Source organism: Mustela nigripes, chromosome 5, assembly GCF_022355385.1.
Source record: "Mustela nigripes isolate SB6536 chromosome 5, MUSNIG.SB6536, whole genome shotgun sequence".
Taxonomy (NCBI): domain Eukaryota; kingdom Metazoa; phylum Chordata; class Mammalia; order Carnivora; family Mustelidae; genus Mustela; species Mustela nigripes.
This window is the reverse complement of record NC_081561.1, coordinates 54,308,233-54,331,300: the sequence shown is the minus strand read 5'-3', so window position 1 is coordinate 54,331,300 and position 23,068 is coordinate 54,308,233. Positions and strand designations below refer to the sequence as shown.

Genomic DNA, 23,068 nt, shown 5'->3' with positions numbered 1-23,068 from the left:
TTATACAATAGGCGATGAAGACTGTGGAAACAAGGGCTGGAAAGTCTGAAAATATCTCTGCTTTCACCACACTGCCTGAAATTGCATGAAATTTTAGGCCAGTCTTTCAGATTTAGATAGGAACAAAGAAAAACAAAAACTTCCTGAAACTGATCATCCAAGTAGAGCTTAAAAATCAGCCAAGTGATACAAATAGTATTATTTGATATCAGAAATTTTTTTGAACAGCTAAGGTATAAAATTGTTATTTAACTATTGACAGAGAGAGATTAGACCTTAAACTTGATATTGAACCAAAATGCATCCCATTTCCTAATAAACAAAATTATAAGCTCAATTAAGGTGCTTCAAGCATAGCACGTGCACACACACAAAATTTAGCTGTGTCTATAAAGATGGACAATGATTTGCAAACAAATCAATAGATGAAGAGAAGGAGCACAGAATCTCTGTTAAAAACCAATGAAATAAAGATGGGCAAGGCCATAGATTTCAATAACAGATCTAGCAGAATTTCCATTAAATAACTGGAGTGCTAGACAAGGGAAAATTAACAGATGAGATGAGGGAGCCACTAAGTAGTAGAAGGAAGTTTATCTGAGCAGAAGACTCAAATATTCAAATTAAAATGCTTCACCAGGTTCTAGGCAAGATAGATTAAAAAAAAAAAAAAGACATATTCTATTGTGGGAAAAAGACCATAAACTCAGAATTTTAAAATAAGACTACCATTTATAAGAACTGCATTGCAGGAAGGCAGGGGAGTGTCCATAAGCCAAGGGATAATGGTCATCACAACCCTGTGCCTAAGCACATCACAATTATAGACTTAAGAAAACACACATGCACACCCATGTTTACCCAAGACCCTCTGAGCTTTGCCTTATGATCAACAGGGAATGAGGGGTCCTCTGGGCATCTGGATAGTTAAGATGATTCTTTGTGATGATCAGCAAGACTGGGGGTAGTGGATTTTATAACATAAGTACACTTTAAAAACCCATGTGAAAGAGACTCTGACATACATCACCTATTTGTGTAATGAAATACTTAGGATCTATAAAAAAATTATACGATTTCTCCAGAGAAATAAAACCTTAAATAATTCACTGTTACTTGTAATTTTAAATATCTAAGCATCTAGTAACTGATGTTCTGTTAATTATGCCAAGGTTTACTTCTTCATAGATACAAAAGCACATTTTGAAAAGATTCTGGGACTCCAGAAATCAAAGGAAAATCTTAAAAGATTCTAGAGAGAGAGAAAAGAAAACCATATTTCTCTAGAAATAGTTTTATATGACTATGTCAATTACCTTTTCTAATACTTAGTTCCTTAAAACTCACCCTATTATATGAGACATGAACTTGATTATTTTGTAGTTAATACATAGTAACAATTTATTTGGATTGAATATGGACTATGTATGAGGAGTGTATGTGTGTGTGTATGCTTGTTAATAAAATGAATTCCAGCTGTCAAAGAAAGGGGAGCCAAAGACAAATGCTGTGATTTATAATAAAATAACAATTAATTTATTGGAATTTTATACAAAATAGACTGGTCACATAGCATTTGAACTCTTGTCTCAAGTAATAAACATGCAAAAAGAATTAAGCATAAGAATATTCAAGTAAAGACATAACATTACTAGCTAGCCTATTTCTAAATAAAGAAAGCACCACCAAAAACAATCATGTTCTTGCTGTACGCAATAATTTCCTTTATACTTCCTATACAGATTTCTTACATATTGTTTTATTGGCTTTAGTTTTATACCTTTGGGATTGGAGACATAGTATGTATAATAAAAGTGACATAAGCAGATGTGTTGTTTTCTTTGTAAATTTACCTCTATGGGGAAAAAAAATACAAGAATATTCATGAAGTATTCACCCTGTACCCACCTACTGGAAAGACTGGTCAGGGAGTCCTAAAGAGAATCTATTTGACTATCTGTTTTATAAGACATATTCCTTCGACCATGCAATCACTGAGTGTCAGGAAACAACACCAGATCATGTTAAGATTTTATACACTGGACATCTAGGGCTCAGAACCTATTTGCTCTGTTGTTCTTGTTGGATGCTGCCTTTTAAAAAAATTTTAAACATGATTCTAGATAATAGGAAAGGAAACTGAGGCACAGGAATGATATTTAGTCTTTAGGTTCCGGCTGGTTGTGGCAATCATGTTCATTCATTGTCACCTTCTTCCCTCTTGGGGACCTTTAAAGAAAACAAGATTAGGGCATTTTATAGTTTCTTTCACTTGGACCTGACAGAGGTTAGCACTGAAACACAAAAGGTATTTCAATAGAAAGAACTAGGAATAACAAATGTTTGTCTTGGGGAAAAATAAAAGAACAAAGATATTTACCTCACTCACCGGACTACATTCTCTTTACCAAACCTGTTTTTCCTGACAATCCCGCTGAACATATCGAAATACCTATCACTCTTAAGCTTTGCAGGAAATAATTTGGGGAAAATGTCAATGGAGTAAAGAGGTAGAAACTGGAGGATAGAAAGAAGACGATGTTTTTCATAAAACTTCTTCACTGAGATTCTTCAACCTTCCATATTCTACCTGTTTTTGTTACTCATGTATATGGTATAAAATCTCATGCTACTTCCTGGTATTCCTATTATATTTATGAGAAGCTTTTTATTGCTCTCAGTGGAGCAAAGGACATTTGTTTACTGAATTCTGTCTTGATGTCCTTTCTGCTTTGGAATAGACCTTAACTTCTGATTTTATCTGTCTGGATACATTGTCTCAATCTCTTTCTATAATTAGGCAGTTTATCCAGTTTTATCACAAAGATGCCAAACAGACATTTAGGCTTTGGGTGAGCAGAACTTTCACTGGTATAGTCATCATTTACATTCTTAGCTAGAACGCTGCTCAGTACCTCCCAATATGCAGAATCATCAAAGAAGAATTCCGTAGACGGCTGGACACAGACAATGAACCTGAGAATTAAACCTATAAGATTAGGGAGAAAATAAGGCATGTTATGATGCTGAAGAGGAAAACTTACTTGCATAGTAATAAAAATACTACTGTAAGTTACAGGGCAACTTTTGATCTTGGTGTCTGAGTTCAAGCCCCACATTGGGTATAAAGATTACTTAAAAATAAAATATTAAAAAAATATACATATATATGTTGCTATAAAATCATCCCCTTGAGCTTACGTGATTATTTTACTGTCAGAACTTTAGAATATTTTCAAATTTACCAGTCGATATGTTTATCATCTATCATGCTGACCACATGCAGCACATGGAAGTGTTTACTTTTCATCCTGACCTGTGATCAGCCCTCCAACAATTGCTGTTCCAAGGGAAGATCCTAGAGCAGCTGCCTGCATCAACATGGTAGTCCTGGTAGACCTAGGAAGCCAAAAGAAAAGACCAGTGTTGTTTTTCCAGAGTACCAGCAAACAAATCTCATTTCCCGAGGGAGTGGATGCTCGCCATCTTCAGGCCAGAGCGCAGCATTACACCAGCAAAGAAACAATTTACAATTTTTGTTTTATTTTGTATTTTTATTTTGTATGTATATTTTATATTGTATGTACATTTTATTTTGTTTTATTTTGTATTTTATTTTATTAAATTCTTGGGCAATGTTAAGAAGTCCTCATAAGCACTCAAGCAAAAATCACATTTCTCTTTAGGAATGATGAAAAGATCTTCCTTAGAAAGTTTAGTATTTTCTAAAAATATGGCACCAGGCTCTGATCTTCGATCTGATCCATTCAACAAATATTTATTGAGTCCTCACTCTGTGCCACCTTCCCTTCTAGACATTGAGGATGGAGTAATGTACAAAATAACATGAGTGCCATCTTTCCTCATCCCACCGCAAAAGGAAAATTGCAGATTAATTAAAAATCACTAAGATCAGGAAAGCTAATTTTAGCATATAGTGTAAATATAACTCATTGAATATATTTAAAAAATCTCTGTAAGTCATTTTAGACACAGTTACCTTAAAACAAAATTAGTAAAAAAAAAAAACAAAAAAAAACTCATAATTTTTGAGATTGGAAGAATGTCATAAAAAACTATTGAAATGCAGAAGGCTGGTATAGGAGTGACAAAAAAAGAACTAGAGATGTGAAGACCTCCTTAGCACAGCACCTTACCCTTAGCAGAAAATTCATAAATAGTTGCTGAAGGACTAAATGTGTGATTATGGGAAAGCAAACAATTGGAAAATGAGAGTGTCTTGGTAATTCATCTTTGGTATGTCATTTTCATCATCCAAGAGAAAGAATGTACTAAACTCAGATTTCCATTTTCTCTTTTTATTTGAAGGGTTTAAATTTTTTCTACTATGTGAAAATTGTGCTATTGTACTGGCAACACATACTCATTTTAAGAGTATGAGAAAACATTAATCCAGAAAAGGAAGGGAAAAAGTTTAATTTCCCTCAAATCTTAATCAGTATAAAAATGTAAAATAGAGACATATATTTTTATAAAAAGCCAATCATGTTATAATACTAATTTTCCCATTAATTCTTCAGTGTCCTTTGATGCCAGTAAATGTAGACCTGGATCATAATTTTAATTACTCCCAAATACTACACTCTAAAAATATACTGTAATTATAGTCCTGAGTTTGGATACTTAGGTTGCTTCCAATGTGTCATATTTTTTAAAATGCTGTGAGAACACATCCTCTTATGAACATGCTTATGAATTTGCCCAATAATTTCCTTAAAATAAAACATATCTAGAAATGAAATTTTTAGTAAAAGTTTATATACTTCTTCAGGGTCATTTGAAATAGAAAAACGTATAATTCATATCCCCATTTCTCTACATTAGCTACCATTCAGTATCATGATTCATTTCATCTTTATCAACTTGATAAACGAGAAATTGGTAACGTGTTAATTTGCATTTCTTTGATCACTAGTGAGATCTCACATTTAATATATATTTACTCATATGATACTTTTCTTTTGTAAATGGCCTGTAAATTTTACCAGAATTTGCCAACATTTTTTCCAAGGTATTAAAAGATATTTTTGATAAAAAATGTTCCCTGATAAAATGGGCTTGGGAAACATGAGGTTTAACAAAATTAACTGCATTATTAGAATTAGGCTGCCATAATGTGCACAGATAACATTTAAGAATCCTTACTTTTCCTTGTTCTATGCTTACCAAGAAACCCGATTTGTGCTTTACTCTTCTGAATAGAAATATCTGAGTAAATAGTCTTGGCTCTTGGCCAAAATATTTTAGCTGGTGTGTGAGATGTGTGTGAATTTCACTTATGTGACTAGGCCTTCCAAGGCTTGTCATCCACCCCACTTCCAAGTCCCCCTGAGCATACTGAGAAGTGGCTGATCAACCTGAACACCCAAGAGCTTGACTCTCAACTACAGAACCTACCCCAAGTCCACCCAGTGAGACCCAGCCTGTGAGAGCCAGATAGTTCTTGTTTTATTGCATCCATACAATGGGTGCAGGCATGATGCTCAGTAATTCCTTTATTTCTCATCTCATCATGAGGCACATCTTAAAAGTGTGTACACACCATAGCACTTAAGAGTTGAGCTCATGGACCCATGTTTTTGTCATGCTTGATTTGCATTCAGCATTCAGACATGTTAGTGTTTGTCTCATCAGCATGTTAGGTCCCAGAGAAAGCTGCAAGAAAATGTGGCTATTTCTGGGGTTGTTCTCCAATTTTGCAAAGGGGACAAAAAAAAAAAAAAGAAAGAAAGAAAACAAACGGAAGAAATAGGTCAGCTCTAGACATGAAAGTGGAAGCCAACTTTCTATTGAGTAGAAAATATGATTAAACAAATTTTTTCAAATATTTATCATGACTGGTCTCAACAGAGTTGAATTTTAATCTGTGAAAAAGAAAGAAATTTTTCTCTTCAAATTATTAAACTCTAACCAGTAGTCACTCTGAGTCATTTTCAAACATTTTCACCTTTTCTTTTATGCTTTAATGTGCTTTAAAATTTAAAAATTTAAAAATTTACATTTAAAAGTTTAAATGTAAATTTTAATTTTAAAATTTTAAAATTGAGAGTTTTAATTCCTGCTTCCTTAATCCCTGAGTGATCTGGACTCTGTGGATGATGTTCATATCAAAGTTTTCCAATCTTGTTACCTAAAAGTGACAACTGATGGCCTTTGACATCACTTTTGTTGTCCTGGATTTGACTGATAACTGTTCTTCCTCCGGCCCTTTAAATATTTATGACCTCTCTTGGAAGAATCTAAGTCTGTTAGAGCTTGAAAGGATTTTAGAGAATAAATACTATAATTCCCTCATTTTACAGAAGAGGAAACAGAAGTTAAGTGAGTTGTCAAAGGCCCCATTATTAGACAATAGCAAAGGCAAAGTCATTTGCCCCGTTTCCTGATTCCCCAGATCCAGCGCTCTTCATGTTATGCTAACTCATTGTTCGATGTGTTGATTGTAGGAAAGGACTGCTCAGCTCATCACAGATGTCCCCTCCTCCATTTTGGTGAGACTAACTAAAAGAGTAAGCCTACTATAATCTGACTGTGATTATCATATGGCCCTGTGAGGATACACTTGCCTGTGGTAGAAATATTTAACTGAACACTTAATTAAAACAAACAAAAACCAACCACCATTAATAACCTTAGTTAAGACATATCTTTCCACCCAACTTTATCCACCCATTCGTGTTTCTTTGGCTTCAGTAAGGATGATACCGTCGCCTGGATTGCTAAAGAAAAACCTATCTTATTACCAGATTTCCTCCAAGAGTGAGATAAAACATCTTTGGACCTCAGGGTGCAGAAAAACCCATTCTTTAACTCACGCCTTAGATGCTCCCAGTTCTATCGCCACAATGCTTGCGAGGCCTCCTATCACACCAGGTAAGCCATGCAGGTTATGAACACCGCATGTGTCATGGATCCTCAGTTTATCAGTAAGACATGGCTAAAATTGTAAAAAGAGGAAGTTTATTATTTTGTTAGACATACTGAAGTCAATGACTATGCAGGAAAATTTTATCTGTCACCCCTTTCGCCATCCATATCTATAGCCCACTTAAGTCAAAGAATCTGAATATGTTGGTGGCAAAACTACTTATATCAGTTTTTAGTAGATGGATTTGAAGGCAGGTGATTTCAAGTCCTCCTCCTTCTGACATACTGATGATATTCTAAATCCCTTTAAAAGGACACAGAGTGCTTTATTATGCAAAACAAGCAAACATCATCAACAACAAAAACTTTAATGAAACGGCCCCGAGGAAACGAACACCCGTACTTAACTTTCAATTCACACTAATATATTTTTTTAAAGATTTTATTTATTTATTTGACAGAGAGAGATGACAAGCAGGGAGAGAGGCAGGCAGAGAGAGAGGCAGAGAGAGAGGAGGAAGCAGGCTCCCCAGCGAGCAGAGAGCCCGATGCGGGGCTCCATCCCAGGACCCTGAGATCATGACCTGAGCCGAAGGCAGCGGCTTAACCCACTGAGCCACCCAGGTGCCCCACACTAATTTTTTTAATAATTTAATAATATAAGATTCTTTCCTGGTGCACAAAAGAAGTCAAGGAAGAGTAGAAACCACTGGATCCACAACTGTGAGCCGTATTTCTGATAAGAAGGGAAATGACCCTCGAAGAAGGAGGGGTGATGATAAAAGGAATTTGCATAGTTTTTCCCCGCTGGTAGGATGTCAGAAGATGATGGTACAGATTCAGAGTTTGACTGAGAGCACCTGTCATACTTACAGTCAAAAACTTGAAACCAAGCACGGAGACAATTCCTGCAATGCTCCCAATGATCATAGCACCATATGGATGAATCTTCATGTCTGCACAAGTGCCCACGGCAACTCCTCCAGCCAGAGTTGCATTCTGAATGTGGACCTGTGGTTAGCACAGAAACTTGAATGAAGTGAGCTGAACGAGGTCGGCTTCAGAAGGAATGAAGTAATCTATCTAGGGTCTATTCCCTAGATAGACTCCATGGTCTCCATGGACTCCATGGTCTATTTCTCAGTTCAAAGGGCTACTGATTCCTTTTTAAAAAGAAGGTTCTTTGTAATGACAAAAAGCCTTTCTTCCAAATGGTTGACATTTGATATCTTTCTCACTGGGGTTCCTCAGTAGGGACTGAGCAATCAGGTTAGTGGGACCGGCTTGGGGAGAGATGAGAGGAAAACCGAAGAAGTTGTGATGGAAGGCTTGGTGCATATAATGTAGTTATTCTAGTAGTGGTATGACTGTTTATTCAGTATGGAAATGCATTTGTGGTTATTATGAACCAAAAATGGCTGGTGTGTGTTTGGTGGAGTTTTTGACATTCCAATATTCAAAGAGGGAATGTAGAGACATCAAAATGTGCACATTGTAAATAAAAGACAACAGTTATGGCATTCCAATATTCAAAGAGGGAATGTATATGTGCTGCCGAAGCGAGCACTCAAAGAGGGAATGTAGAGATCAAAATGTGCACATTATACATGGAAGACAACAGCTTTCACAAGCGTCACTGTATTGAGAATATTTGAAGATGGTGGAAAGAGTAACCAGTTGCCATTTACCAGAATTCCTCAGAAGAATCATGTTCTGGCTGTTCTTCCTAAGGAAGAAGTCTCACCACTACTTTTAAGAGAGGACTGAGCTGTACATGTATTTTTTTATTTCTTTTTTTGTTTTCAATTTTCTTTCATTAAACAAATTGTACAGCATTGAAATCTATGTCTTTAGCTCCTCTTGAAGAAATTACAATATCTTTTTCTTCCCTCAGGCTGGAAAAGAAGAGCAGCTGATGTGTGGATTATTCCTTCTCAGACATTTCTCTAGTTCATAGGAAAGAAACTCAGAAGACCAACTTGGGAGTGTTAAAAAAAAATGTTGTGTTCTGATATCATTTTAAACTTGTAATAGCTGTAGAAATACTGCAGAGTCTCCATATATCCCTCACCCAGCTTCCCCCAAGGTTAACCTTTGATGTTATCATAGAACCAGGAAAGTAGCATTGATAGAATACAATCAAAGGTTTTACCTGAATTTTACCAGTATTCCCACTAATGTCCCTTTTTTTCCCTCCAGAGTCTTATTCCAGACCCCACATTGCCTTTAGTTGTTATTTGAGAGGAATATTTACAGTTAGGAAAACAGACTTAACTCGTACCCTCCTCCTATTCTCTGTTTCTATTCTTGGCAAACCTGTTTCTAAGGAAGATTTCCTAAGACCTGGGAGATAGTCTACTCCATCATTAAAGAAATATGCCTCAAATCTTTGATTTTTGAGTAACTATGTTCCCTAATGGACTGTATATTCCTTGAGAACACCCTTTTGATTTGCCACAATATAAATTTGATGAAGAAACAAATGAACATTATTTTTAAAATATTCTGAAAGGTTTGCAGTGTTGTGATTTGTTGCGGCAGCTCAGCAGTGAGGCAGAAATGACCTACTCATCTGGGCAACCATCAGTGTCACTTAGCAAAGCTTCCATGGTGGTTAATATGTACTGACCATATCGAGCTTGCCTCTCTTCCCCACAAGGCTGGAAACTGCATAGGCTGTGAGCACACAGGCAACAAGAGAGAAGTAGGTATTTATGATGGCCAGGTACTGTTGCTCTGTAGTTTCAGCGATGGCTGAATTAAAACTGGGCCAAAAGATCCAAAGGAAAAGAGTCCCTGTCATAAAGCACAGAAAGGGATATTAGTGCTGGATATGGAAGACAGTCCAGAGGAGGCTGTTTGCCTTGGGTCAACTCTACTCACCAATCAGGCAAGTTCATCTCTACTCACCAATCATTGCAAACAAATCTGAGTGGTACACAGACTCCTCCTTCTCATTCTGCCTTCTCAAGCCTGACTGATATAGGACACCTGCTACCGCCAAGCCAAAGTAGGCCCCAAAAGCGTGGATCGTCATTGATGCTCCAATGTCAGAAGCCTGAGGGGCAAAACATTCATGTTTTTAGAAGTGAAACTGAATCTAACTACAGGAGGAAAGTCAATGAAAGGACTGCTCATTGGTTAAACATTAGAAGAAATTAAAAGAAAGAAAGAAGAAAGAAAGAAAGAAAGAAAGAAAGAAAGAAAGAAAGAAAGAAAGAAAGAAAGAGTATGTCAGAGAAAGAATAAAAGAAGATAAAATAGGATAGTGATATTAAAAAAATATATAGGATTTTGAGACATGCAGAACTGACTTCCAATGCTAGGTCAGGTGCCTCCTTGCAATGTGACTTCAGACAAATTATTATATTTCTCTGATTCTCTACTTCTGTAAAGTGGGAAATATTACCAGCTAATATATTCGTGGTGAGACTTAGTGAGGCCATGTTTGTAAAGTGCTAGGTCTTTGTGGACATTCAATTCATTTTAGTTAACTTCTCTAGGTTAGGGAAATTCGAAATGAAATGATAGGCACTGCCCTTATTTCAAAAGAAAGATGCTCTTTGCATTCATTTGACATTATAGTTAAGGCTCATTTAATTACAATTCAAAGACTTGAAGCTTTAAAAAGCCCGAGTTTTCCCCATATTTTTTTCACTGTGCTATATGATGATGTGAGAACCAACTGATGTTCAAGATTCATTTGAAGCAACATATTTAGGTCCCTCTTTAGGACACTGTATGAATTTGATCTGGTCTTCTACAGTCTCCTACCCCAGGAGGGAAAGGTTGAAGTGCTAAACTTGATTCATAGCTCCTCTTGTACTTATTAAGGTAGGAAAATAATGCAAACTTATTAATTTATTTAGATATTCATACTTGATAAACTCCTATGTACCTTTCAGGTCCAGCTTAACTACCACTTCCTCAGAGAGGCCTTCTTTGATTCCACAATCTAAGTTAGGTCTTCTGGTTATGCTCTCCCATAGCCCCTCTACATATTTTTCATAGCATGTATTTCAATTTATAATATTTGTGTGTGTGTGCATGCACCTGCCTATGGGTGGGTAGGTGATAAATGATTCTCTATTCAAGGTCTGTCTTCTCTCACTGGACTGTAAACTCTATAAAGACAAGGACATTAACTATTTTGTTTGTCAGACTCACCTGGAAAGTTTTCAGAAACATATTCTGTGGACAGAGTGGGAGGTGAGTGGGGGGATGGGTGAAATAGGTGATGGGGATGAAGGAGGGCACTTGCTGTGATGAACACCAGGTGATGTATGGAAGTGTTGAATCTCTGTATTGCATACCTGAAACTAATATTACACTGCATGTTAACTAACTGGAATTTAAATAAAAACTTAAAAAATATTGGCTGTGGAATTAAATGTTCAATAGAAACGAGCAAAATACTGGGGAATGCCCAGAAATATCCTCAGGGGAATCAATGTGATTTTTCATGGAGGAGAAGAAATTTGATCTAGGCTTTAACACAAGCCTTAGACCAGGCTAGTCAGGAGTGCCTGAGTGGCTCAGTCTGTTAAGCCTCTGTCTTCAACTCAGGTCATAATCCCCAGGGTTGTGGGATTCAGTCCTTTGAGTCTTGCTTCTGGATCCTTGCTCCTCCCCCTTTCCTGCTAGTGCTGTCTGTCTTGCCTTGTTTCTCATGTACTCTTTGTCTCTCACTCAAATAAATAAATAAAATCTTAAAAAAAAAAAGGGGGGCTAGTCGTCCAGTAGTTGAAATATAATAGGAATTGATCATTGATAGTAAATATAACTTAATAAAAAGAGTTATGGAGTTAGTAAAATCTGGGTTTGAATCCAGATTTGGATCAGTCATTCAGCACCTGTGATCATTAGTTGTAATTTGTACAATAGTAACAGCATAATACCCAGGTTATTGTATGGTGGTGACAATGAAATGAGGTAATGTTGATAAGACTTCTGGTTTATCAAAGGCACTCAGATAATGATGGGTATAATTACACTTGCTATTCTATCATGCTCACCAATCTTTTTCCCTATGTAGAGTAAGCATCCTTTGCGTGTAATCAGAACTGATGTCAAAGCTACTAAGTATAAATCATCTAATCCTTACCTGAAATATCTCACCAACCACATATTCATTGCCAGCAAAGACAGCGATTTCTAGTATTGTCATGATCAGCATTTGGACTGGGCTTATTTTTCCCAGGACAGCTCCAAAAGAAATTAGGACCGTGGCTGTACTGAAGTCTGCATTTATTATGCTGAGGGAAAAAAAGAAAGAATAAATCCAATAATATGCACACCCAACACAGAACTGTGAGCTTGGATGAAGCACAGCATTCCTTTATCCAGCATGCAAGGGCCTCCCCCCAAACACCACATCAGGAGTTTGTCCCAGGTACCCTTACACACCCTCATTTCCTTACTCCTCCTCTTTTCCATCTGCTATACATTCTGGTCACTCCAGCATTTCCTTTACTTTGACCCATCTGTTCTTGATCTCATTTAGGTTTTTCTTTATTTTTATTGATCTGATAAATGAATTATTTTCTACAGTGTTTACATTTCAAAATGTAAATACAGACATGTAGAAAAAGAGCTAATGGAGGCTTTTTGCTCCCTGTAGCTGAGATGGAAGGAATAACCTTCAATGAGATAGGATTTCTCATGTCCTTAAAGTCAAACCAGAGAGGATATAGGCATGAATGAATGACCCAGCTCAGTAGAGCACAATGTCGATTCACATCCTGGGGTCCCAACAATATTTCATTGTCTCAGGGAGAGAGTGTGCCAGCTAGTTCAGAGGCTAACAGACAAGAGACCACAAAGAGAAACAACTGCCCTGAAAACATAATTTTGAAAAATAAGGGATGCTCACTTTTTGATTCCAATGTATATTGTCTGTCCTTTGTTGTGCAAGATCCCCTGAATAAAAGTGCCCCATTGGAGGCCCAAAGCAGCAATGAGTAGATTGATGCCCACACTACTAAAGCCATATTTTTTCAGGAAGGTCATGAGGAAGCCAAACCCAACAAGTATCATTACATGCACATCTTGGAATACTGGAAAAAAAAAAAAGAAGGAAAAAATTATGTTTTAGGGGAGAACGAAGAAAGGGTTGCTTCATAATATATCCCATTTATTAAATGTTACATCTGATATATAAAATACTGCAAAGAGAGAGCATTAACTAGGAAGCCAAAGACTAGGCTCCAGAGCCAGTCTGACTGCTTACCAGCCATGAGACTCTGGGCAAATTGTTCAATATTTGAGCCTTTTCTTGGAATACCATGTATTCTCATACTTGAAGAGTTTTCAATTACTTCCCACCTGAGGAAAACTTTGCAAAGCACAGTGCAAACATCACCCGCTCTTGCGGACTTTCCCAGTTCTCTCCAGGAAAATTAATATGTCTTCTTGTCTTTTACACAGCATTCTACAAACACTTCAACTTTAGCCTTTGCCACACTATATTAGCATTTATTTAGCATGCATTATAGTGTAATAGTTCCTTGATGAGGTGTTCATCTCCTGCACTCGACTGTGATTTCTTGGTTGAAGGGATTAGGACACAGTCCTCTTTTGCTCCCCAAGAGTTGGCATAAAAGTCTGCATATAAGATAAGAGGCAATAATGACTAAATTAAAGAGCTACAGTCTCCATTTATTATACAGATACAAATCTGTATAGTAGCACCAGCTCTGGGGATCTTATCAGATCAGCATTCAAGTCCAATAAGGTAATGTCTTTGTTAGCATTTTCTAAGCCACTGAAAAAAAAAAAAAAGAAAAGGAAAGGAAAGAAAAAAGACCATGGGATGGATGTACAAATAAGCAAGGCAGAGTGTTGACTTTGTGGGAACTCAGAGACGTGTTACTACCCTTTGGTCTTTCTCCCGCTGTTCTGTCATCAGGCTTGGGGGACTGTGTTTGTGGATAGGGAGACTACACCATTTGGCTTTGTCTACTAAAGGAGATGCTGTCATACACTGCCCACAGACCCCTTTTAAAGATGAAGAACTTATTCTTTCCAGTTCCCTGGCTATAAGGAGTTGCCAGTTGATAGTCCTAAATTCTCAGTTCTTTTCAGGAATTGCCTCTCCCTGGGGTAGCCTGTGGTCAATGACTGATTCACAATAGCATCCCCTGCCCTCAGGGAAGAATCACAAGGAGCTAAATAATCCGGGTCTCAGGATACCCTGTGGGGTCTCTCGCTGCAAACCTTCCTGCTACAGGTACTGATCCTTAAGGCACTCCCTACTAAACTGTTTTCAGGCTAATGTCTGTCTTAAAGCCCGGGGAGCCTAACCTGTAGCTCCTACTTTATGGGCTTCATTTCTCTCTGCAGAACTTTTCTGACCTTCTCTCCTGACACAACTTGGAGACCACATAAATTTCAAACTTTGCAAATTAAATGGGATAAGCTAATCTCTGACAGTGATCCCACCCAGAAGTGGATGGAAGATGTTGACTTTTCAGAGGTACCCAGCATTTCAAAGGCTCTTGGTAGGCATTTGAAAAGCTCTTTGGAGGCATGGGGATTTATCCTAAGGTATTACTCTATGATGAGTAACAAGACAGACAGATATGGTTGGCATCATAGATTGAGTCAGTAGGGTCCTTCAGTGGCTTAAGATCCAATCTAACTTGTGGACAAAAGCAGCACATGAAAGAATAAAGAGAATGAGAATACTCCATGATTCAGGTACACACTAGAGTCATTCACTCTTTTGACTCTATCCATGCAATGAGACTTTCAGCCACCTCCCAAGAAAGGCAGTATGTAGAGGATGAGAAAGGGAAGGATAGATTTCTGAAAATTGTTCCTTGTCAGTGGATTTTCGGGAAGTCTCATCGAGGAGAACACTGCACCGTCTTCCAGTTCAGAGAGGCGACAACGCCCATCCTCATCTCATTATCCACCCAGGGAATTTAGGGATTGGGATTGGGATTCCATGTGACCTGTTGTGGGGCCATGACCAACAAACGTGAAACTGCTTGGGTTTTGAAATGTAAGGGATGGGACGTCTTAACTGTGCTTCGATGGGTTTTTTTCCCCTCAAAGATTGTTACTGCTTATTGCCACCAGGGGGCTTAAGAAGCTCATCTATTATTTAGGTTGCTAAAGAGTTTATATATAATGTTGTGAAAACTCTTGACAGTGATTCTGTGTAAAAAAAAAAAAAATGTGGATGAGAAAGATCTGTAAACAATTAGGATTCTGTATGTCTTGTATCCTGTTCTAAGAATGTATGGGTGGGGACTAGAGAGAGGGCCATCGGTTTAGTTCTATAGTGCAAGACTGCCATTAAAGGAATAAAATGTCCTCTGTAGAGAGAAAGGAGATTGAACTTCTGTGAAGTCTTCCAACAGGTTTTAAGAATTTCCAAGACTTGTCTAAAATCAGATATTCTCAACAGAGTGTGATTTTAGTTTCCAGAGGAAATGTGACAATAGCTGGTATTTTCTGTTTTACTTCCATCTTTATCTTGCCGTAGGATATCTTGCAAGTCCTGATAATCCAACTGTGCTTAAAATGCAGATGATGATTCTGACTCACTTTCCAACAACACCCCCAACAAATGAATGAAACAAACCCGTCCTTTCCCTCTAGTTGTATATGCCTGCTGCCTCGAATGTCCTCTCCAACTCGAACCCAATACTTCCTGACCTGGCAAGCTTTTATACACCCTTCAAGAACCAGATCACAGCTGTACATTCGTGTATACCCCTCTTATTTTATTTCACTTGCTTATGGTTATGGGTTTGTCTGTTTTTGTTACTATGTGTGCTCACTGGTCATTTGTTCAAATACTGAGCGAGCATTGCCAGTAAGGCACACTTTCAGGAGAAAGTGAATCCAACCTAATTAGAAATTGTTCAGCTTTCTTCTTCTTTTATTTATTTATTTATTTGGTTTGTTTTTGCTTTTATAAGGAATTTTACTTCTTTCACAGAGAGAGAGAGAGAGCACCCGTGGTGCTGGGTGGTGCTGGGAAGCAGAGGTAGACTCGCTGCTGAGCAGGGACACTCCACGTGGGGCTCAATCCAAGGACCCTGGGATCATGACCCGAGCTGAAGGCAGACACTTAAACAACCGAGCCATTCAGGTCCATTCAGGTACCCTTCATTATTATTTTTAATTTTCCATTAATCTCCAATTTGTCTAGTTGGTGTTGCTTCAAGCAGGATGCTACTGTGTTCTTTGACAGATGCCCATTAGTCTTTACATCCTTGGCAAAACTTGTGCTTTCTTTACCCTGACCTGGAACCAGCAATTTCTCCAATGAGCCCCTGAGTGGGGAATGGTATTTAGAAACTAGGATATGGATTGTACTTGTGCTCATTGTCTCCAGTCCTTTCCATTATGTAAAAACTATTCAATCAAAGGCAACCCCAGGGTTTTACTCGAGGCTGGGATCTTATGGTTAGGTCATAAACCACAGACAGTATGTTAATTCAGGAATAGAAACAATTCCAGGTTACACTTAGAATAACAGCAAGCAATTCCCTAGGAATCATTTATACTGCATAAATTAGTTACTCTTTGCCTATAACTTATACCCAGATCTGCTAAATCTTTTGGTAACAAATGAGCTTAATAATATCTGAGTAAATACAGAAATGCATTCTGAAATGTAGATCATTAAAAATAAATGATTGGGGGCACCTGGGTGACATTGGGTTAAAGCTTCTGCCTTCAGCTTAGGTCATGATCTCAGGGTCCTGTTATAGAGCCCCCACATCAAGCTCTCTGCTCAGCGGGGAGCCTGCTTCCTCCTCTCTATCTCTCTGCCTGCCTCTCTTCCTACTTGTGATCTCTGTCTGTCAAATAAATAAATAAAATCTTTAAAACAAAGAAATAATTATGCTTAATCCACCGTTGGTATTGAAATTCATAAAATAATGTCTAGTGGCATAGTATATCCTTTGTCAGTTTACCTATACATTCAGTGTCCCCCAAGTGTGATTGGCACACATCTGGGGGTCTTGGAGACATTTTCAGGGGGGTTGAGAGGTGAAAACTATTTTTATGATAATCCTGTGGTGTTCCTTGCTTTTTTTCTCTCTGTTGGTATTTCCAGAGATGAGGAAGCAAAATTATGTAAATCTATGGGTCCTTTAGCATGGTACCAATCCATGCTGATGGTTGTGGTATTCTTTTTTTTTAATATTTTGTTTATATTTAATTTAGTTAACATACAGTGTATTATTAGTTTCAAAGGGAGTACAGTGATTCATCAGTGCTCATTTCATCGTGTGCCCTCCATGATGTCTGTTACCCAGTTATCCCATCCCCCCATCTATTCCCCTCCACAACCCTATAGTTAAGAAATAATCTCTTATGTGGTATTCTTAATAACCACTCACTTGTGGGGGTGGGGGGCGGAAAGCAGGTTTTAATTAAAAACTTTTTGATGAAGCAAGAAAAATTATTAATCTAACTACTGACCTTCTTTTTTTAAAAATTTTTATTTATTTGACAGAGATCACAAGTAGGCAGAGAGAGAGAAGCAGGCTCCCCGCTGAGCAGAGAGGCCGATGCTGGGATCGATCCCAGAACCCTGAGATCATGACCTGAACTGAAGGCAGAGGCTTCAACCGACTGAGCCACCCAGGCGCCCCAACTACTGACCTTCTTATATGTGTCTTTTGAATACCCTGTAGGAATTAGTCCATGGAAATGCCATTACACATAGAGTACTGCTGACACAGGATGGATATCTCAGAAACGAAAAATTTTTGTTATTGTTTGGTACCAACTGAATGAGCAGGGTTTTTTTGTTTTGTTTTGTTTTGTTTTGTCGTCCCCCCCCCCTACAGAACTCTATTTTTACTTGAAATAAAAGACTGACATAAACTATGGTTTTTCAGACAGGTATTGACATTGTCTGAAAAATGAGTGAAGTGAGGCTGTCATTTCAGGGAAAAGAATCAACAGTATTTGTTGCCAGGAATACCTTTTGACTTTAAAAAAAAATAGAATCTTAGAAAGTTTGTGTCCATCACTGCAAGCTTCTCAGCTTCCTAATATTTCTCAAGGATTTTCTGGTGAGATGGCTGGTGGTATTAACAAATATCCTCTTTCATTATTATATGATGAACTATGTCAATGTTTGAAATATTTGCATAATGGTGAATTAATATTTTTCCAATGATCGAGGCATAGCATTACAAGATCATACATGGGTAAAAACTACTCAGAGTGCAAGACCAGTAGGTTTTAATCTAATAGAGTACAACAAGATCATGGCTGTGGTTTTGCTATCCCATAGACATTACAGACGTGTGTTTGTAAAATTCTAATAAAATGGTGACAGCCCTCAAAGGGCCTTCTCCCTAAACTCTCCTTTTCTCTGCTCTGTCTATAGCTAGCAAGAATTAGCTGCCTGTGACAGTCACACTTCATTCCTTGTCAAACTGTCTGCCTCAGGACACCTGGATGGTTTAGTCAGCTAAGTATCTGTCTTCAGCTCAGGTCATGATCCCAGGGTCCTGGGACAAAGTTCCGCATCAGGCTCCCTGCTCAGCAGGCACCCTGCTTCTCCCTCTGCCTGCTCTGCCTGTTGCTCCACCTACTTGTGCTCTCTCTCTTTCTCTTAAAAATAAATAAAATCTTAAAAAAAAAAAAAAAAAACCTGTCTGCCTCAGCAGAGTGACCAATACTTTGCTAGTTACCATGAAGCCCCAACACCTACAGAATATAGCTTGTTTCTCAAATGAGTATCTGTGGAGTCATTCGTGGCATGAAACATGATATTCAGGCATGCCACACTTTCACGGTTATGCCTGGGGATGGTCTGTGTGACCCCAGGCACTGTTCTGCTATTCAGAAAAGCATAGCCGAATGCAAGCAAGAGGGATGAACAAACCTATATCTGACTGACTTTACTTAAATATAAATTAATATTCTGCCTTGCTTATTTGTGAAAAACTCCTAACTTCCACCACCCTGCAATTAAAACTGCTGTAATAGGGGGTGCCTGGGTGTCTCAGTTGGTTCAGCGGCTGCCTTCAGCTCGGGTCATGATCCCGGAGTCCTAGGATCGAGCCCCCATCGGGGCTCCCTCCTCGGCAGGGAGTCTGCTTCTCCCTCTGCTTGCTGCTCCCTCTGCTTGCGCCCTCTCTCTCTCTCATGTTCTATCTCAAATAAATAAATAAAATCTTAAAACAAAAACAAAAACTGTTGTAAGACGCTGTGAGCTTCTCAAGCAGGAGCAGAGCCTTCCTGTACATGACACCTGCACTTGGCACAACCCATGGCACTGGGCAGGCACCCACATGTGTTTGACTTGAACATTTCTTCTTAACAAGCAAGTATTTAATCTCTCTAATGATGTAGGCTGTCATGTAAGTTTTATGTGAGTTGATTTGAAATATAGGGGAAACTGTAGGAAAAAATATATATGTATAACCAAATTATGTAGCTTCTGGGCTATTCTACAAAATATTTTAACCAGGGATAATATGGGCTGAGTCATTTAGTGGCTCTAGGGTCATTATGTCTGCATGAGAATACTCCCCATTATATAACTCCCCTCAAAAAATGGAGGAATGAGAAACAAATATCATATGGGGTTTTTTTGAAAAGCTTAGACTTACCCATAGAACTGTCATAAACATTGTTACTATTCTCAATGATTGAATAAATTTAATAGTTAATAAATTAATGAATAATAAAATTATGTGATATATATATATATATATATGATATATTATCACCTCCCTGGTTAATGATGTAATGAATATGCCTGACTCCAAATAGGCAGTCAGTTAATGGTAATTATTATTGCTTTATTAACTATTTCATTGTCTTCCTTATCAAACTTGGAACTAAACCCTTTCTTTTCTTCAGTTACCATTTCCAGGAAAGGACTCTGCCTTTAAAATACATTAGGTGCCCATGTTTTTCTTCCCATTGCAGAGGAGCAAACTGCTTTCCTTTTAGAAGGTTATAAAACCCAGAGTATATCCATTTACCTCTAATGTCATTCTTAATACCACTTCTTATACCTTAGGGCCCCCACATGAAATCCAGTCTCCCTTCTGCATATCTCACTTAGTTTCTGCTCTCTCCTTGAAAGTTACCTTAGACGCTTGTTGTTGTTTGGGGGGTGATATGTTTATACCTTGCAGAACTAGAGATCGATTTAAGGGAAAAATAATGTCATTTAGCAGATGTAGGTAACACAAAAGATTAATCAATTATTTTAATTTTTGGCTTCTTATGCTGATATTTTAATAGACACTGATTCTATTCAAGCATATTAACAACAGAGATGAATGCCATAGACAAGATACCTCAGCACGAAATTCTAATCCCCTTAGTATCCATAAGTATCACAGATTCTGTAAGGGGCTCCAGTGTGGAGCTCAAGGGGTTATAGAATTCAAAGATTTCACACTCTAAGTGCCCCAAATGCGTACACATTCTGAAAAGCCCCAAATGGGTAATAGGAAGTAGATTGTTTACTCACGAGGATGCAACTCAAGGAATTTGTCCGCTTTTGTCGCGTTGGTGCCGTACTGCTGCTGGACAGGATTATGCTCTGTTTCATACTTGACAAAGAATCCAAATAAAACAATCATGGAAACCTCCAGTCCAATGGCTACGAGAGGGAATGAGAGCTTCATGTCTTTGGCAAAAGAGAGAGGTACACTGAGGGCTTCAGAGGCTGTGGGAGGTTGATAAGAACTGAAGGACTGCTTTGTGTGTGGAATTCAGCTGCATGTTCAACTCACTCCAATGACATTGCAAGAAAAAAAAAATGGGCAAGACTGATCAAAACACCCCACCTCTTGGGGAGAATTATGCACTGTAGTCAAGTCATTCAAAATGCTAGTTAGAAGAATACACAATGTAGATTTGAAGAAGTCGGGCTACAGAAATGCTCTATTGCACAAACGTGTCTAGAATCTTATTTAATATAGTTCAACAGACACTTATTGAGTGCTTATTGTATGGCAGGCACTGAGCTAGGCTCTATAGGAGACATGAAACTAAACAAAATAGAGAATGGGTTTATTAACTTCCTGGAGGAATTTGAGTATCTAGCTGGGAAGACAGACATATACACAAATGATTATATAAAAATGGGTAGGTAATATAATAGTGGCTCTAAAAGTACTAGAGAACATATATAAGGCAGCGATTTATCTTGGGCTAAGAACACTAGCACAAAAACTTATACTGATGGGGACATTAAAAATAAATAGTCTTTATTAGTAAGATGGACTAGCAGAAGTCTTCGAACACGGCATATTTGAGGAATAGCAATTAGTTATGCAAAGCTAGATTACAGGGCAGATAGGGAGGGAATGAGAAAAAAGGGATACAACTTGCCTGGGTTGTAAAAGGCCTTGAAATCAATATTAAAGATACTAGATGTTGAATATTAGCCCATGGACAATGAGGAAAATACAGCACTATAAGAGGTGGTTTTGCTTATTTAAGATAATGTTTTTCTTGAATCCATACTCAGCTTTACACAACTGGAAATATATGAATGCACAGATATGTTGAGATATATTTTTTAGTCTTAGAAAAGAAGGGGGCGAACTTAAACAAGGACATAGCAAATCCAAATTCTGACAAACTGTCATTTGCAAATAAGATGCCAAACACTTAAAAAATATGGAGACAGTTCTTGCTTCCATTGTGTAGTTGTTCTCATAACAGAATAGAGAACTTTGAGAACTTATAGCTAGCAGTTAAATAAAATTAATTTATTTTATTTTTAAGATTTTATTTATTTCTTTGTCAGAGAGAGAAAGAGCGAGCGAGAGCACAAGCAGGGGGAGCGGCAGGCAGAAGGAGAAACAAGCTCCGGGCTGAGTGGGAAGCCCCAGGTGGGATTCTATTCCAGGATCCTGGAATCATGACCTGCGACACAGGCAGACGCTTAGCCAATTGAGCCACCCAGGTGCCCCTAAATAAAATTATTTTAGTGAGTCCCATTTCCAAAATTATATTCTATTCAGAATATAAGTGCAAATAACTGCTGAACCAAATTCTGTATCACAACAAATGTTTATAAAAGAAGGCAGCAAGTTTGTTTTATTTTGTTTTGTTTTTGTCTTTTTTTCTGTATTTGTCCACAATAAACCATACAATATTAGGACTAAATGATCTTTGATATTTTCTAAATCTACAATCCAAAGATTTTGGAAATAACTATTTCCCTTGTTCCTCACAGGATGACACAGCCTGTGTGGGTTTGCATGCTCAGCTGGGGAATACACATACCCATTTCACACTTTGATTTCTGGTTCTGCAGTGGCCCAAAGATTATTCATGTAAATTCCAGCAAATCATAAATGCTCAACTGTTTCTCTTGATAAACTATACACCATGCTGCAAACACCCCCAAAATAATAAAATATATATTGCAAGAAGAGCTAAACAATACTTACCATTTGCATCAACATGGATTGAACTGAAGGGGGTTATGCTAAGTGAAATAAGTCAAGAAGAGAAAGGCAACTATCATGTGGTTTCACTCATATGTAAAATATAAGGAATAGTGCAGAAGACCACAGCGGAAGACAGAGAAAACTGAATGGGAAGAAATCAGAGAGGGAGACAAACCATGAGAAACTCTGGACTTTTGAGTACCAAAGTGAGGGTTACAGAAGGGAGGGGGGTAGGGGGATGTGATAACTGGGCAATGGGCATTAAGGAGGGCACATGATGTGATGAGCACTGGGTGTTCTATGCAACTAACAGATCATTGAACACTGTATCAAGAACTACTGAGGTACTGTATGTTGGCTAACTGAACATAATAAAAATACATAAAATAATATAAAAACAATATCATAAATCAATGCGGCTTTAAACTTTAAAAATGACAGAATGTAGTAGATATATTGGAGTATTGACCACTGAGGAGTTCACATCCCTTGCCTGCCTTTTGAGCCTTTGCACTGAAATAAGCTGAATGATGTACAATCTGGGAAAATATTTTTTTTTCTTTTAGCTCTTCACTCAAACTGTTCTAAATAGAACACACTTTCCACACATTTTCCTGCCATACTTTACACATATCAGCCTTTGGTTCTCACATAAAAAGCTATAACTTCTTCCTCAGCAAAGCCTGCTTTGGCTTCCCATTTGAACCCAGGTTCTTACTAGTATATCTCATTGAACTGGATTTTCTCTTTCATAGCACTTCTCATAGTGGGTT

The 23,068-nt window shown here is 37.8% G+C and overlaps 1 protein-coding gene across 1 annotated transcript; it reads right to left on the bottom strand.

Moving 5' to 3' along the window:
* Positions 1-1,508: 1,508 nt before the first annotated feature.
* On the bottom strand, positions 1,509-20,582 carry RHAG (Rh associated glycoprotein). The gene is made up of 10 exons (XM_059399053.1): positions 20,360-20,582; positions 12,761-12,944; positions 11,993-12,143; positions 9,799-9,946; positions 9,518-9,684; positions 7,762-7,899; positions 6,837-6,958; positions 3,317-3,399; positions 2,916-2,989; positions 1,509-2,229 (listed from the first exon to the last, which is right to left on the bottom strand). The coding sequence occupies exons 1-10, from the start codon at positions 20,514-20,516 to the stop codon at positions 2,197-2,199; spliced, it is 1,257 nt and encodes a 418-aa protein (XP_059255036.1). The 5' UTR covers positions 20,517-20,582; the 3' UTR covers positions 1,509-2,196.
* Positions 20,583-23,068: the final 2,486 nt, after the last annotated feature.